The sequence below is a fragment of the Rhinopithecus bieti genome, unplaced genomic scaffold (genome assembly GCF_001698545.2).
Source record: "Rhinopithecus bieti isolate Rb0 unplaced genomic scaffold, ASM169854v2 scaffold_19018, whole genome shotgun sequence".
NCBI lineage: Eukaryota > Metazoa > Chordata > Mammalia > Primates > Cercopithecidae > Rhinopithecus > Rhinopithecus bieti.
In genome coordinates, this window is record NW_016809658.1 from 302,311 (window position 1) to 319,294 (window position 16,984).

General features: G+C 38.1%; 1 protein-coding gene across 1 annotated transcript in view; it reads right to left on the reverse strand.

Moving 5' to 3' along the window:
• The window catches only part of LOC108540808 (homeobox protein Meis1), a 142,045-nt gene that overhangs the window by 61,208 nt on the left and 63,853 nt on the right, over positions 1 to 16,984 (reverse strand). The window contains exon 5 of the mRNA XM_017890037.1: positions 4,354 to 4,499. Coding sequence (XP_017745526.1) covers positions 4,354 to 4,499 — 146 coding nt within the window. The remainder of the gene's footprint in view (positions 1 to 4,353; positions 4,500 to 16,984) is intronic.

Genomic DNA, 16,984 nt, shown 5'->3' on the forward strand with positions numbered 1-16,984 from the left:
AAGAAAAAGAAAGAAAGAAAGAAAGAAAGAAAGAAAGAAAGAAAGAAAGAAAGAAAGAAAGAAAGAAAGAAAGAAAGAAAGGGAAAGAAAGAAAATGAAACAAAAACACTTGGTACATAAGTGTGTCTAACTTAGAAGCAAAGTTTGTCTCTATAGTAAGGCTTAACCAGATGGAATCCTCAGGATGGTGAATGTATGGGGAGTAGGAGAGAGTGTGGATGAAAATCAGTTCACCGTCAGGATCACCACCCTGACTGGTCAATGCCAGATATATTGACCCGTGAATGCTTGCTTCACCTGAATCTGTAGGTATGCTTTCTAACTACCTCCCTTCTCCCTAACTTTCAGTATTCCTGGAAGCACAGGAGCTCCATGCAGGAAAATACAGTCACTGCATATTTTAAATGAGAACCACATTAACCGCTTTTCTATTTAGATTATACTTTAGACTGTAATATGATAGGGTAGGAAAACAAAAAAGAAAAGAGACCCTTGATTTTTACCTTAAACGTGGTATGTATTCTTTTTCTTCATTTTTGCTAAACCTTTGGACACATATCTTTGTAACACTATGTAGCAAAAGAACTGATAATATGCAAAACACATCCAGCTTAAGCACTATGATGTCACAGACTATGTTTACAGTTGGAATAATGCCTTCAAGAAGGAAAAAGAAACCTTGATACGACATATGCCCCTGAACTGATTGTGAATACACAGTGACTCATATGCAAATATTAAGCACGTTTTAATTGTTTGCAATAATTTATCTTCAGGCAAAAGTAAGTATTTCTATTAATAAATGCCTTTATTTTCTTTCTAATTGTCTCTTATTATTTAAATCCTGTCAGTCATTCTTTTCAATTCCAGGGAATAGTTTCTTCTAAGAGACCCTCTCTACTTATCAACTGGCAAAACGCTCAGCTAAGCCTAAGCTGGGAATTTACCTCACTGAAATTTCCTCTTACCCCATAATCACCAAAGTTTAAAACTCGTTTCCTTTTTCTTTTATTGTTTTCATTATATATAAGTATGTCCAGTTTAGCTTGCTAGAGACTGTGAGCCCAAGAATGAGGCTTTAGTTCTCTCTTTGGAATAGTAAAATGTGCTACTGATTAAATCTACCTGTGGATAACTACAGACTGCCACATTTTTCTTCTCATGTAGCTGGGGTACAAATCCAGAAAGTTGGTTTTTGTTTTGTGGTGTTTTGTTTTTGAATTCAGGGCCTATTCTACTTTTCTAACACAGAAATGCTTTAAAGCCCTTTCAAGGGCAGATTTTTTTCGCTGAATAAACCCAGTGAAAGAATTGATCCATTTATTTTAAAAAGAAACAGCAATTTACTTTTAAAAGGTGTGGGAGGTTTTCGAATATGTCTTTGGACATTTAAAAAAAGATCAGTTTACAATTTACTAATAAATTGGTATTACTATTGTTTCAATTAGCCAGAATTTCAGTGGCTTTTTTATATCTAGCAAGATTTCAGAAAGGATTTCCTAGATAAGTTGCATTGATCATATAGCAATGATGTGACCATTTAAAATCTGTACAGTCTTCCTAATGAATTGTGCATCCCTGAAGACCTCTCAGAACTTGAAATAAAGTCACTAAAGAATTAGTACTGAGATGTCAGTGGTTACTTACATTTAGACAACAACAAAACTCTGTTTAGATTCTATAGGTTTTAAAAATAGAATTTATTAAAATTAGCTCCTTACTATAAATATTACTAAGCAGTCTATGCATTCCTTCAAGAAGGATTACAAAACAAGAGTAATGGGTGTTCCTTGTAACTGGAGGTCTATTTGCTCTTGCAATTAGAGAAGAGGGAAGGAATCTTTTTCACTGGGGAAGGAAAGACGAAAATTTAAATATATCTCCTAACTTTGCTCTTCAGATGATGTTATAAGAACAATTAGCTATTTAATGAGGGTTGTCATTAATCAATATTTCTGTATGAGCAGATGGCATTGGAGTGGGTAATGGGGGTAGAAATATCCAATGGAAAAACCACAAGGTAACACCTGTAAACATTCACAGAAAGCTGGGGAAACATGGATGAATGGGCTTCCCCTTCCAGGGCAGTGGCACAGGCCAGGAAAGACCTCAAAACTGAAGACTATTATTCAGGCCTCAAGAAAGCAGATAGTTCATGAATAATTTCTATTACAACTGCCCCAGTAACAAACACATAGTCCATATAAGCAATGCAATGCATGTAAAATCATGCAGGCTGTTAGAAAGTTTATTTTGGTTTTTTGTTTGTTTGTTTGTTTGTTTGTTTGTTTGTTTGTTTCAAGAAGATAATGTAGCTCTCTGCAAGGGTCTTCACAAGGGTACAACCTAGAAAAAACAGGAAAACTAGTGGCTGCATAAAATAACTTGCTCCTCTCTCTCCTGATTCTGTCTGAACCAATATTTGATTATATTTTATTCAGGGGCACCTCAGCTTCAAGTAAAGCCAAAACTCCTTTGCAGATTGAGATGGGGGCTGAAGAAATCTATTCATTGTTTCTGTTAGTCTAGGAAATAGAAATTGTTTGGTTGTGACTTCAGGGTCAACCTGATTTTGCCCACCACACCAACTCATTCCACAGAGCAAGTTAGCTGGTTAGCTCTGGAAATAAAATATCAGCATCATTGCATCAGCATCATTGTACTACACCTTTGACCAACTGCCACTCTTATCTAAATGTCATTCATTCGTTTTTCGAGATATGCCCTCAAGACCTGAGTCCTCTTTCCCCCAGTTCATTAGTGATTGATAATCCTCAGTGGGGAACTTGTAGGAGTCAGATCTTGAAATACCTACACACATGCAACAGGTGTCAGATAAGTAATGGTGCCTGAATCAGATTTTAGGTAAACCTAATATGATGTTAAAATCAAAACAGCTTGAACAAACTAAATCTTCAACTAATTTCCAGCACAGCCAAGCCCTAAAGTTTACTCAAAAACTGTAGTGTAATCTAGTTACTGTTTGGGATTATGATGGGAAGAAGAGAAGGGAGGAAACTTTTTTTTAATTTAATTTAATTTTATTTTTTTTAGCTATTCCTGCTGCTCTCAGTTTTCATCTTATTCACTGATGCTGGAAAATCTGGATTATTTCATACCCTTGAGTATTATTAGAGGCACAGCCTCTATCCAGAGGAGCAGAACCAACACGACCTTCAGACATCCCCTGAGTTTGTCTCTCTGTACCCGTAAAACTCACTGAGGAACATGGCTTTGAAAGTGGGCCTGGGTATGAAGGTAAACAGGCTCTGCACGTGTTTATGACAATGCAGGATTAACTTTAATATTTAAGGAAAAAATGACTTTAGGAAAAGCAAGCTAAGACAAAAATAGTATCATAAAATATTTTCTCCTGATATTTAAAAAAACCCTCAAGAGTTTTTAACATTTATCCATCTATGTAACTTTGCTACAACCTGTCTAAATTCATTCTTTGTCTCTAATATTGAAATTCCCCTGGTCAACAATTTTGCTGATTTTTAAAATATTATTTTATCCACAAATCTTCATTGTGTCTTCTTCTTTAAATCAGTATGCACTTGCAAAAATATCCACCAAAATATTATTCTTATAAATATTTTGAACATGAAATTCATTCAGAACAATAACCAAACAAAACAAATCCCCCAGTGGCATAAAGCCCCAAATCTCCAGTTTCTCACATCTCCAGGAGAATTCCTGCAGTGAAAACAGTAATACTTGCACAGACAATATAAACTGTTACTCTGCTTGAAAAGTCACAAGGGACTACACAGGAAGAGCTGACTCTATATTGCTGTTTTCCTTTACAGTTCTAAATACAGGGACAACTTTCACTGTGGAGCTCTGACTTACATGAATGTTTTGTAATGGAAGCCAGTGCATTCAAACCATTTAAAAGCAAATTATGTGATCATCTTGCCATTGCAACATGATTTGAATTTTTGTGGACCATTTGTTATAAAGGTCCACTAAAGCATCAGAAGATATTAAGTCTCTCTTTAGAGTTTGTCTTATTTTCTTCTTAGTAGGAGATGGTTCTGGGCACTTAAGGGTCACATTTAGAAAAGCAACATCATGAATATACATTCTTAAAATCACAAGTGCACATGAACACCTAAACCTTTTAACTTACGAAAGTTAACAAATTTGCAATCGTTAATTTTAAATAAAATTTCTCATTTGGGGTATGTATCTAAGAAATAAGTGCTAACACTTTTGCAAAAACTGTGGGAACACAGTTATTTATTAAATATTTCAAGTCCAGAGGGATCACTTTTTTCTCATTTTTTTCTATAAAAACTGGTTCATTGTCCATATTTAGTTTACATATGTCATTTAGAATCCACTTACTGTTAGATGCTGGAACAGCCACGCCCTCATGATATTTGTGGCTACTTTGGGAAAGATGCCACGCTTTTTGTGACGCTTTTTGTCCTTATCAGGGTCATCATCGTCACCTGTGCTGGGGGAAGCTACACTGTTGTCCAAGCCATCACCTGCAAACATAGTGAATCAAATTTTGACTGATGCTACCTTGACATGTTTTATTCAAATAGAATGCCTTTGGATATAAACAAAACCAAAAGAGCAAATTTAAATGATTAATAGTTTCTTTGGTACTGTTTTTTTGTTGTGTTTTGTTTTCCAAAACCAAGAGAAAGAACAAGGCCTAGGCTCAAGAGTAGTCAGGTCTAAAGAACGTCTTCCAAAGAACATTGCCAAAAGTCAAAGGAAACGGAGGGAAATATCCAATCCCCTTGTGACTTTGTTGCTATGGTAATTATTCCAATATGTATAGCTGAGACAGGTTAAGTGTAACTCCTACTGGGGAGTTAAACATGGTGGCAGTCATTAGCAGTGGCGCTATGGCTGCCTGGGCATTCAAATCCCACAGTCATTGACATTGACTTGTGAGAAGATTCATTTAAGATATCAACTATTTCCACAAGTGATCTATCTTAAGACTAGTTAAACTAGGATGGGGAAATGTAGGTAATCCATCATATAAGCAGTTTGACATAGGAATGCTTCAAATAATATACAATTTTTCTTGTAATAGAGAGAAAGCATCAAGTTTAGTAAGGGAAAAACCCCTGACATAGTTTCTTAATTAAAAAACAATTACTGTGTAAATAAAATAAGGTAATGCTAAATTAACAGTAAATTGGAATTGTATTACACTAATAATTCAGGCAGTTTCTAAAATTTGTGCTAGGTTTAAATTTTCACACTGAAAATCACCTGCTAACATATTCCTCTATATTGGATCCTATTTTCTATTGATTTTTATTATAACATTTACACTCTTTCTTCTAGAAAACATTTTGGCTCTGTGACATAATGAAATTAAAAAACATAGTATTTCTCTTTTATAATGCCATGTTTAATAAGAAAAAATAAAAATTTAACCCGTATAACTGTTCAAAAAAAGTTACAAGGTACAAATGGAAAGTAGGTATTTTTTGGCCTTGGCTTCAAAGTCAAAAAGGAAAACAACAAAGGACAAGACCCATTACACTAAAAAGTAGCTTAGCTCAGTCAACCATTCTCTTAGAAACCGACAGGTTGATCTGGGCCCAAAAGGAAGAGCTATAGCGGCCAGGCTTAGAAATGAGGTAAAAAAAATATACCCAAGAGCACATTCACTGGGTTAAATAAGTCACTGGAGAGCCATCTACATGACCCAAAGAACCTGATACTTTGGTAAGACAAGTTTCCTGCACATAGCCTCAGGTTCATTTCCTTGGCTTCACCGATTTCTGTATTTCTCATTTCTGTTACTAGGTCCTACATAAAAAAATAATTCTCTAGTTCAATTTCAGTTATTTCTGTCTAATCTATAGTAGGTATGTTGCAACTAATCAACTGTTCTTAACAGCTCCCTCAGCAGACCCATCTCTCTCCTGTGAAAAAAAAGAAAAGTGTCCCTCAATATTTTTTTTTCAATTGCCTTAACTGGTACTGAGATGAAGTTTAGAAAGCTTGTTGGGTGAGGAACAGACTAATTCCAACATTTCTACTATTATTACAGAATATGCTATAAATGCAAAACTTCTGCAAAACTTTTCTGATTCTAAATTTTTATTCATTACAAATCCATAATTTTATTATATTTAAAACCCATCACTTTGTTAAAAGTTTCACAGAATCATAGCTTGTGTTCACTTGGAAAAGATCATGAAAACCCACCACTCCAAAGCCATCATCAGTGAAGAAAATGCTGTGTTCCCTGACTGGGTCAAGGTCATGTACCCTGGCATGGAACTACTGGGGTCTGTGCTGTGCCAGACCCCGGCATCTGTACATCAGCACTCCTTCCACCCAATCAAACTCTTTATTTGCATAACCAAGTATTTTATGAGAAGTCCCCTTGGATTTGCCTAATAAATTCTTTGAAAGTCCAGTATTTAAACAGGCTTTTTATTCAGAGAAGCAATTCACCATATAAAATAACAATTCATTAAAGAAACATGAGAAAAGAAAACAACTCAACAGCATTTAAATTTTCAATGGGCTAATCCACTTTCAATATGCAAAAGGTAACCAAGGAAAGGACATATACGACTTGATCATTGATTAAAAATGAAGAGCTTATAACCTAACAATACTGTTTTCACCACCTCCCCATGATTATTTTCCACCTTTAAAAAAACAGCCTTTTTATCCACCTCAAACCCCTTCAGATTAATTTAGCAAGCAATGCCTAGTGCCTGCCTAGAAGAGAATTCATTGATAATTTATGGAAATATCTACTATAATCCAGCAGAGATGACTTTTTTCCAGCTTTGTGCATCAATAGATAATCAAGGCCTTAAAGCAACCTTAGCTTCCCATTACCTCAGGCAAAAGAATTCCTGAAAGCGTGCCTTGAGGGCACCTGAATTATATACTCCATTAGGAGAGGAAGGCTTTCTGCATTCCATGTGTAACACTCACCAGAACCTTTCCTGTTTATTTCTGCTGTATGAAAGCAGAAGCATTAGGAACAGAATTTTTTAAGTGAAGACTTATGTAGATACAATGGAGAAACCTTTCAAGCAGGAGCCAGATCACCCCCTTCAGTCCCTGGCAGTGACCTCTCCTGAATAAAAGGTTTCTATTACATCATTAGCTCAAGCCAAAAACAGCCTTGGCTTAATGCACAGTTTGTTCTTCCTACTGTTTTTAGGCAAATACAGCTACTTTACTCCCATCTGGGAGGGAAATTACACTGCTGAGTTGTAATCTAAGACAAGATTTTCATTGGAAGCAAATGCTTTCAATCCAGTGTAAATACTGGTGCATGTTCAGAAAAGCCTAAAACAATAAACCCTGCTCCTTTCCGACACAAGTTAGGGAAATGGAGAAGATGGGGAAGGAGAAGAGCATAATAAAACAGACTATTCTAAAAGCAAACACTTTCATAGATTTTAATAAATTGTTTAACCTCTTCCACTTTCTAAAATTGAAAATTGATCTGGAAATGTCTCAACCTCAGAGGAAAGTCTAAATGGTCAATTGTACCTTTAGCATTTCCATTCACTTCGCAATTTGATACAGTCACCTCATTGTGGTCTCTCGAGAATTTCTTTCCTTTTTTATTTTTGAGATCACTAAACAAACTTGGAGAACCGCCGGCCGACCACACGGCAGCAGGCAGCAGCTCTGAACCACATTTGTAAAATGTCAGCAGTGACTTCATTCCTGGAGCTGACTTCTCCTGCCGCCAAATGAAGGCAAACTGAAAAGGTGGAAATAATCATAAAAATGATGCTAGTCCATAAACAAGCTTACAGCCTCATTAGGATAGCAGTAGGCTCCAGTGGGTGATTTATGCTCGTTTTGCTGATGCTATGAGGAAATGCCATAGGGCGACTTTAGCCAACCGCTAATGGTTTCTGACAGCTTCTTAGCAACTAGTGCAAGCAACGTTGTGGCGTTTGCTAGTGACAGAAACTGAAAATGTCATATTATCTGCCCATGTGTCATGAAGTCCGTGTGGCAATTAACTAGCAGGCCAGTGACTGAGGGGCCAGAGGCTCCTGAAAATGGCCTTTGGCTATGCAGAGGCAGCCGCCGGGCTGCGCACACACAGGCCGCACATATGCAACATTCTAATGCAGAAATCCACTCCCTGCAACTTCCTGGGCTCTGATGAGACCGGGCCACTCCAATCTCTTTTTTCCCCCTCAGTGAAGTGAAACTCTGGGTTCCTCTCTCTCTAGGCACAGGCTTGGGCATTATCAGAAGACTCTAAAGCAATCTGCTTTGATATGATTATCCGAATGGCTCCTTAATTGGCAGTACCTGGTTCTGTGCCTCTTGGATGCCGGACTCAAAGGTGCTAGCTACAGTACTTTGCTACTCTCTCACAAATTAGTCTAAAAGGATTTAAGATCACTGGAGCAGACTCATTGCCCGTCAGATTTCAAGGAGCAGAGGAACTCTGCACAGCAACAAGACACTATTTAAAAAACACCAGGTTTCTAACGAGCAGGGGGAGAATCTTGGCCACACTTTTCAGTTTCCGAGCTATCAAAACCATGCACTATATGTCAAACTGTCAAACCTTTCAGCGTGGGCCATTTGCCCTTTCAAATAATATTTAAGAATTGTTTTTACAAAATTTTATAGGCCATGGTCTAGTGAAAGAGGCCAACCAACAAAGAAAGGAATTTGTACTACAATTCGTCTACGGACAATTTCTTGTGAGACCTGGGCCTGTCCCTACGGAGCAAGGCAGGTGACCTGTGGCAGCTCCCAGGCTGTCAGAGAGCTCAGATTTCAAACAGGCTCAACTCAAACATCCCGAGTCGCCTATTTAAGCATGCCCAGGCATTTAGACTGTGCTATCTCGTGCCTTTCAAGGCAGGATAAAGCGGCATTTATCGTATTCAGGCCATTCAATGGGTCAGACTGACCGTGTCAGGAGGGGCTCCTCTCCGGCAGGTCAAAGCCTTGCTCCCATTTTTTTCTCTCTCTACTAACTCCTTCTGTCCTCTCAGGACTGCTGTTCCCCTAAACCTACTCAGAGTGAGACAACAAAACCCAAAGCAGCTCCTAAGATTTACATCACAACTGATCAGTACTTCCTGTGTCAGTGGGCCATCAGGTAAAAATAAAATGGGTTGTCTGTTAGAGGGTTCTTTATGTCACAGAAACAAAACTCCTAATTAAGGAGATGAACTTTCGACTGCCAGGGCAAATGAATGTGTAAGGTTGCGGACCCCCTTGTTTTTCTAGGAGCCATGCTGGAAGCCACAGTGACTTCAAGATCATTTTCATTTACAATTTTGTATTGAGACTCCGTAGTTTTGGGCCATATCCTCTCTTTAAACTTTACTTTTCTCTTCTTCCAGTGTTGAGGAATAGTGTTTAATCCCAAAATGTACCTAGACTCAAAAATCAGGCCATTTATAGTTGTATCTTTTGATATTGAGTAAATTCGGTTGTGCCTTGAAAGTTTTCCAAATGGTCCATTCAAAAGTATGCTTATGAATGCATAGCTCCTGTTGTAAGGTGGCTACATTTTCATGCAAATAGGATATTGTTGCATGATCTGATTGTCAGCAGAAAGAAAACTCAACATGAAGGTTTCTTTTTTCTCTTGCATGTTTCTCCCATAGAGTATCTACATGAGGGAAAATGGCATCTCACCCCTTAAAAAGTGTGTAGAACATCCCTGCCTTGCTCGTGGCAGCTGACACAAACATCCCATCAATATGGAAAGGCTGGGTTTCCTTTATAGTGGCCTATTTGGGTGTGCCTGATGTCCAGGGTTATTAGGAAAAATGTAACAACTACCCCAAACCTGTTTCTCCAGGACATGGTTGAGTCTAGGTAGCCAGAATTCAGGTGGGATAATGTTTCTGTGGTATGTTAAGAGGATAAATGGTGAGAATTATAGACATCCCTTCTTCAGGAACTAGCTGGAACACTTCAGGGGTCTTAAGGAGATGTTTTATCTTCATTTAGAATGTATAATAGCTGCCAGAATGATTTTTCTAAAGCACACATCTCATCATATCACCCTGGTACTTAAAATCCTTTGGTGGCTACCCTTTGCCTTCAGAATAAAGGTTATGCTTCTTAGCCTGGCGTGTAAGGCTTTTCACGATCTCTCTCCTGGGTGTTTTTCCAGCCTAGCATTTGCCAAGTCCCCATATGCACTGGCACTCACAGCCCCATCTCCAGTCCTAAGCAGACTTGAAGTTCTCAAGGCACCATGCACTGCTCTCTCTACCTCTTTGAATTTCCTTGTGCTAGTCCCTTTCCCTGCAGCAGTCTTCCCTTGCTTCCCCTAATGACATGACAAACTTTCTGGTGACCTTTATGGCTCAGCTCAATAGCCATCTCCTCTAAGAGGTATTTGCTGGACTATAGCTGATTTAGTGACACCCCAATCCCACCCACCAACTGGGTGATTTTTCTTTTCCTGAAATTCCTCCATCATAACACTCTGCTAAAACTCTTTATTTCCATATATCTTTCCCTGATTTGACTACAGGGTCTGAGAAGGCAGGGACAAAGTCATGCACCTCTCTGCTCTTAAATCCTGGTGTTACTCCAGTGTACAGTGTACAAACTTGTTCATCGCTTGTAAAATGAAAAAAATGAATGTATCTTTTATACTATAGGAAGAAAACCATAGTTTCCATTTTCATCCCTTACATTTCTTTCTGAGACATACGTAAATTAAACTCTTGAAAAATATTCACCAATGAAAATTAGTAAACAACTATAAGAAAATATACAAGAAATACATTCCCCAGAGCTGGGATATTTCTTCTAAACCTTTAAGATCATCTTGCACCAAAGATGGACTAAGAGTTAAGGTATCAGAATCCTTCATGATGTCTACCATAGCCTTTCAGAAATATATCACTACTTTCTGCAATTATAATTTAAAATCATTTACTTAACTAAAATTTCTTGCTGTTTGTGCATCTTTTCTGAGCAAAGGTTGTTTCTTTCTGCATTTTTTCCCAGTGAATTAATTATATCCCCCTCTTTACACATTTCCCAGGTTTACCATAGCTGAGAAACTCCGTTGTTTCTAAGCAGACAATTTGATCCTCAGCTCAAACTTCAGGCCAGCATTTTAAACATCAAACATCTCATGTTAAATATATAAAACTCTAGAACTCTGGCTTTCCTTGATTTTTTCAAGTAATTGTATTAGCTTTTCCCTGAAGACATAATACAGCCCCTTAAGTCTTTTCTTTTTTTCTTTTTTAAGAGAGAATGTCTCACTCTGTTACCCATACTGTAGTGTAGTGGTGCGATCATAGTTCACTGCAGCCTCAAACTCCTGGGCTCAAGGGGTCTTCATGCCTCAGCCTTTAGAGTAGCTAGGACTACAGGTGCATGGCACCACACCCAGTTAATTTTTGGTAGAGACGGGGTCTCACTATGTTTCCCAGGCTAGTCTCAAACTCCTGGCCTCAAGCAATCCTCCTGCCTCAGCCTTCCAAAGTACTTGGATTATCTGTTTTAGACCCTGTGTCTGGCTAATCCCTTAAATCTTATTACACATTTTCAAGAGACACACACTATACTTCATATGTATATGAAGTATACAACTCTGTAGCCAATATACAAATATGTAATGATCCAAGTTTATCTTTAATTAGGATTCTGTTAACTCCTCGGCCTCACTTTTGTATCTCCTCTTATCTGTAGATATTTAAGGCTCCTTGTTCTTCTTAGCTCAAAGTGATTCCCAGTTAATCAAAGGAAAACAACAAAAGACGGCACACTCTCATATATTTTACCACCCACAGCTTTCCTGAAAAATTTGAAGCAGTTCCTTTGGAAACCAAAATAAAGAGTTAGATGTGGGCACCTGCTGTGGCAGAGCTAAGTTCTAGAAGAGGCTTAACGAGTGCCCTGCAGTACAGACATATCAGTGGCAATGACGGAAAAGATGGAGCTAAGAATGGTGGGGCTGTAGATTAAGAATATACAAACTTTAAATAAATGTATTATTGGCACTTATAACAAGAAATGGCTCAATAAGCTTCCTAAAGTTGGCTCCACAGAGATCTGCCATCAAGCTTTTCCTTTCTAGCAGAATTTAGGTTTCTTAAATGGTGACAAGAAATTGTTAATAGTTAGGCCGGGCACGGTTGCTTACGCCCATAATCCCAGCATTTTGGGAGGCCGAGGCGGGCGGATCATCTGATGTCAGGAGTTCAGAAGCAGCCTGGCCAACACAATGAAAGCCCATCTCCACTAAAAAAATACAAAAATGGGCCAGGTGCAGTGGCACGCACCTGTAATCCCAGCTACTCGGGAGGCTGAGGCAGGAGAATCGCTTGAACCCAGGAGGCAGAAGTTGCAGTGAGCTGAGATCGCATCACTGCACTCCAGCCTGGGTGACAGAGTAAGACTCCATCTCAAAAAAAGAAAGAAATTTTTGACAGTTAACCAGTGTGGAACGAACTCACAGCCTTTTTCTGCCCTTTAGTGGACTTCTGACATCACAGAAACCTAACGAAAGACATGGAGAGTCAGAGCCTGGAGAAAATGCTTCTTCCTGTGAATTTACTGCTCCCTCCCCTCCGCTAAAGGGTAAAATGTAGCATTTAAAAATATGCCCCATATATGTAACCATCTTTTGCATAAAGTCATTCTTGTTATATCGTTCATTCATTTAACAAAAGCATATCGATGTCCCCAACACTAGGCCAACACTTAGGGATACAAATGGTGAACAAAATCAGAAGGAGTTTCTGTTTCTATCAAGCTTTCCAGTTAGAGGGCACTAAAGTTAAATTAATTACAGTAATAAATGTACAACTGCAAACTGAAGCTCTTAATTGGAAAAAAGTACACATCTCTGAGTGCGTGAATCAAAAAGACTTGACTTAGGCTGGAGTGATCTTGAGCAGAAATCTAAAGGGTGGAGAAAAGTCAACTACATGTAGTGGGCAGCCTAAAAGGGGAGAGGGCAGAGGCGAGCATTCCAGGCCAAAGGAAGAACATGTACCAAGGCCTTGTGTGGCTGGAGGATCTGGAGCCTGGGAAAGCAAAATAAGATGAGTCTAGAGAGATAAGAGGAGCAGGTTGTAGGTGTTCATTTCTAGGGTTCTGAGAGTCATGATCTATCAGTGAGTCATGAGTATCTATGGGGTCATGAGTGTTCTCTCCATTGTATGCCCTAATATGATGTAAATTTTGTCAAACAATGCCTCACTCCCCAGTCTCTTTCTAGTTCAACTTTAACAAATCACCTGATTGCAAATGAAGATTAAAGAGTGGGGGACAATGGAAAAGCAATGAGTCCGTTCAGGTAGACCCCAATTTAGGCACAGATTCCATTCTGACATGAATTGGTAAGTTGTCCTCTTGGACATTTCAAATGCACTTTTGCATAGAAGCCAGTTGTGAATGCTGTCAGGTTCCAAAGCCAGCTCAGCAAAGTAAAAGTAATTATTAAGTGAATAAAGCTCTAATTGATATCTGAGCTCTGGGTGCAGGAAGAAAGTATAAGAATAAGGGAGAAGAGGAGTTTCTTCTCATAATCCTGTGCACAGAGCCAGTCTAGAAAAATGTTAAACTATGTGCAATTGCCCTGAGCACCTCCCTTTCTGTATCTTTCTTCCACTGCATAGTATCCCTCCCCTAGAGTTTCCACATGCTCCAGTGCTTTGAAGAGGCTCTTGGCCTCCCACTATGGTTACTTCACCTGGACCCATTCTTCTCCTGCTCTGAATTGACCCTCTTCATCTCCCACCAGTCAAAATGCCCATCGTTTCAAGCTTGTTGATACAAGCCAGACTTCAGGTAAAAGCCATCTCAAAGAACTAATTTGGATGGGGATAAAATGACTGATGCCCTCCTCACCTTCCCAAAACTGTTGGCATCTTTAAAAGATCTGTTATTGCAAATGAGAGAATCTTTAAATGGCAGAATTGTAGGTAAAGTAATAAGTAAAGGTTTCTAAAACATGCAGCTCCTGTTGGGATTTGTTTTTTTAATCAACAGATGCCATTCTTATAAAAGAGTTCATGGTCAGCTTCCAAACCGATCATTACATTCTGCCGTCCCTTCCCTCCATTCCCCTGTTTCCCCACAATCCTTGCCATTTATGCCTGCCTAGATTTGGGAAGCCATGTGTTTCTGACCACTTCAAGTTTTTCCACAGGAATTGCAGTGACAGTAAAATGAGTTCTGTGGATGTAACACAATGAGATACAAGTAAGAGATCTAGGCTGAACATCTGTATGTATATCTAGGTCATTCATAATTTGAGTATTTATAAGTCAGGGATTTCCACCCTGTTGAAATAAATGTGGAATAACTTCTTTACTATAAATAATTCCTTCAATTAAGCTTCTATCACTTCATGAGTCTTCACTTTCAACACAAATAATGTATAAAACATAACTGAGTGAAAAACATGGAAAGAAATCAAATAACTGAGACTCAGAATGAAAATATTTACTAGGTTTTCATAGAATGAAAAAAAAAATTGTCAAGATGTGAATGTGCATTGGATGGGATTAAATGAAGACAGCAGACTTTCTACATTTATAAAAATTAAGAATTGTCCATTGGAGTTTGTCAGTGTTCAGATTTATAGTTTGCTTAAGATTTATTTTATGTAAGTGTTCATATAAGTAAAGTACCATGGACACATACAACATACACCAAGAAATTGGATAAATTTTCCAAGGTTTTTTTTCTGAATCATTTTACTTTGTTCTTTTGAGATAGGAATACCTTTTCCTAGTAATTCAATATGACGTTTTGACTTGAATTCCCCTCAGGGGAACAACAGCAAACTAGTTGCCTACACACAGAGGACAAACAGCAATGATGAATAGGAAAGAAAAAAAAAACCAGATTTTACTCATTTTTCATCTATTCAGCACTTTTTTTTTTTTTTTACAACTAAACACCCTGAAAAAATCCCTGCCAAAACAGCATAACTTTTTAATGGAGTCTTAGAAACTTCAGGATGTGAGTACACTGCAAAATATTACTGAAATCTATATATTTACATTATCAGTTAAACAAAATGGAAATCCCCAGTCTTTTCTCAGGAAACAAAGAAAATACACTTTCAAGTGCAAAGGTAAAACAGTACAAAAGTCATAAACTTTTATTTTGAATCAACAGCTCAGAAAGAATTTTAGGAACCAGTACCTTGCCTATTTATTAAAGTTGTTTTAGTAATGCTAGTTCATTGCTCATAATATGCTCCCCAAAATACATATAAATGCTCTGTTAATGAATGGTCATAAACTTCTACATAACCACAAAAATAGATCATTTTAGGAAAAAAAAGTGTCCTATATAGGATCTCACAGACAGGCAGACACACACACATGAACACACACACTCACACAAACACAAATACACACACACACAGACATATACAAAAACACATTTATTTTTGTGATATCTGCAAAAGCTTGCTATATAATTTAGTTTTAAACTTCTATATTACTCTGCATATGTATTTATTATGCATGTATGTATGTGTATATATACAAACACTTTTACATGACAAGATAGCATTTATTTATCTGAGGTCACTTTTTCAACAAACTCAATTAAATAAAATACACTTGAAAAGTAGGATTTGAAAAATAAAAAAGCTGGCCGGGCACAGTGGCTCATGCCTGTAATCTCAGCACTTTGGGAGGCCAAGGTGGGCGGATCACTTGGGGTCAGGAGTTCTAGACCAGCCTGGCCAAGATGGTGAAACTCTGCCTCTACTAAAAATACAAAAATTAGCTGAGCGTGGTGATGCACACCTGTAATCCCAGCTACTCGGGATGCTGAGGCAGGAGAATCGCTTGAACCTGGGAGGCAAAAGTTGCAGTGAGCTGAGATCGAGCCACTGCACTCCAGCCTGGGTGACAGGGTGAGACTCTGTCTCAATAAAAAACAATTTAAAAATGAATAAAAATTAAAAAAGCTTTCTGACATGCAGATTAGAAGCGGTGCTTCTCAACATGGGCTACATTTAAATCATGTAGTAGCTTTTACAAATCCTGATGCCTACAATGCACTCAAGACCAATTAAATCAGTTTGGGAGGTGGGGTAAGATTTCAGCATTAGTGACTGTTAAAGCTCCAAGTTGATTATAAAATACAGCCAAGCTTGAGAACCAATGGATTACAATCATAGATTATATGTGGTAAAGCTTGTATATTTTCTACAGAGAAATGACCATAAGACCCTCAAAGAACAGTTACATTTAATTTAGATGCAGTTCTCAAGTTTGCTCATCTAGCTTCTAGCTTCGTAGTTTGTAGGCTGAGAGCTTTGTAAAAATATAAGATGATAAAGAGGCAAAAGACAAGAACCTAAAAGGCATTGCACACAAAAAAGCCATAGAAATGTTTAACAGGCTGCGTAAACAAGGAAATATATAGCACAGTGCATAAACTCATACGTCCACTGACTTTAAATTATTTCAAGTGTTATAATCAGATATGAGAAAGTTATGTGTAGAGTGGAAACATTTTCATCAAGAATGTCCCTAAAAGTTATAATATTTAAAAAGGTACAATTCTGTTCATCCGGACCACATCTTTCCTGATTGACACCAGATACACTAGGATAACACGTCTGTATTCTGTAGAAGCTTTTTTTTTTACCTATGTACCCTCACTTGGCTGGTCTGTGTGGCTAGACAGACCAGAGCCTGCACAGCAATGAGCATCATGAGTTGGCTACATGGGTTGCAACCAGTCCACCGTCTGGCTCTCCCTGGCTTCTTGGGAATCTTCTCTCAAGGCACTCTCCTGTTCATCCCTCACTGATGCCTTTCTATTCTGCTTTCAGCCTGTAAGAAGGTGTGGGGGAAGGTAAAGGTGCGTGCAGATAGGGCAACCTGAGAGCTAATGATAGAGAATGAGGGATGAGAGAGTCAATCCTAGGATCAGGCAGAAGTTGGAAGGAAAGGAAATGCCAAGGGTCAAAGGGGAAAAAAAGAGATGCTATTCTGTCCAGGTAGATTTCTTTTTTTTTTTTTTTTTTTTT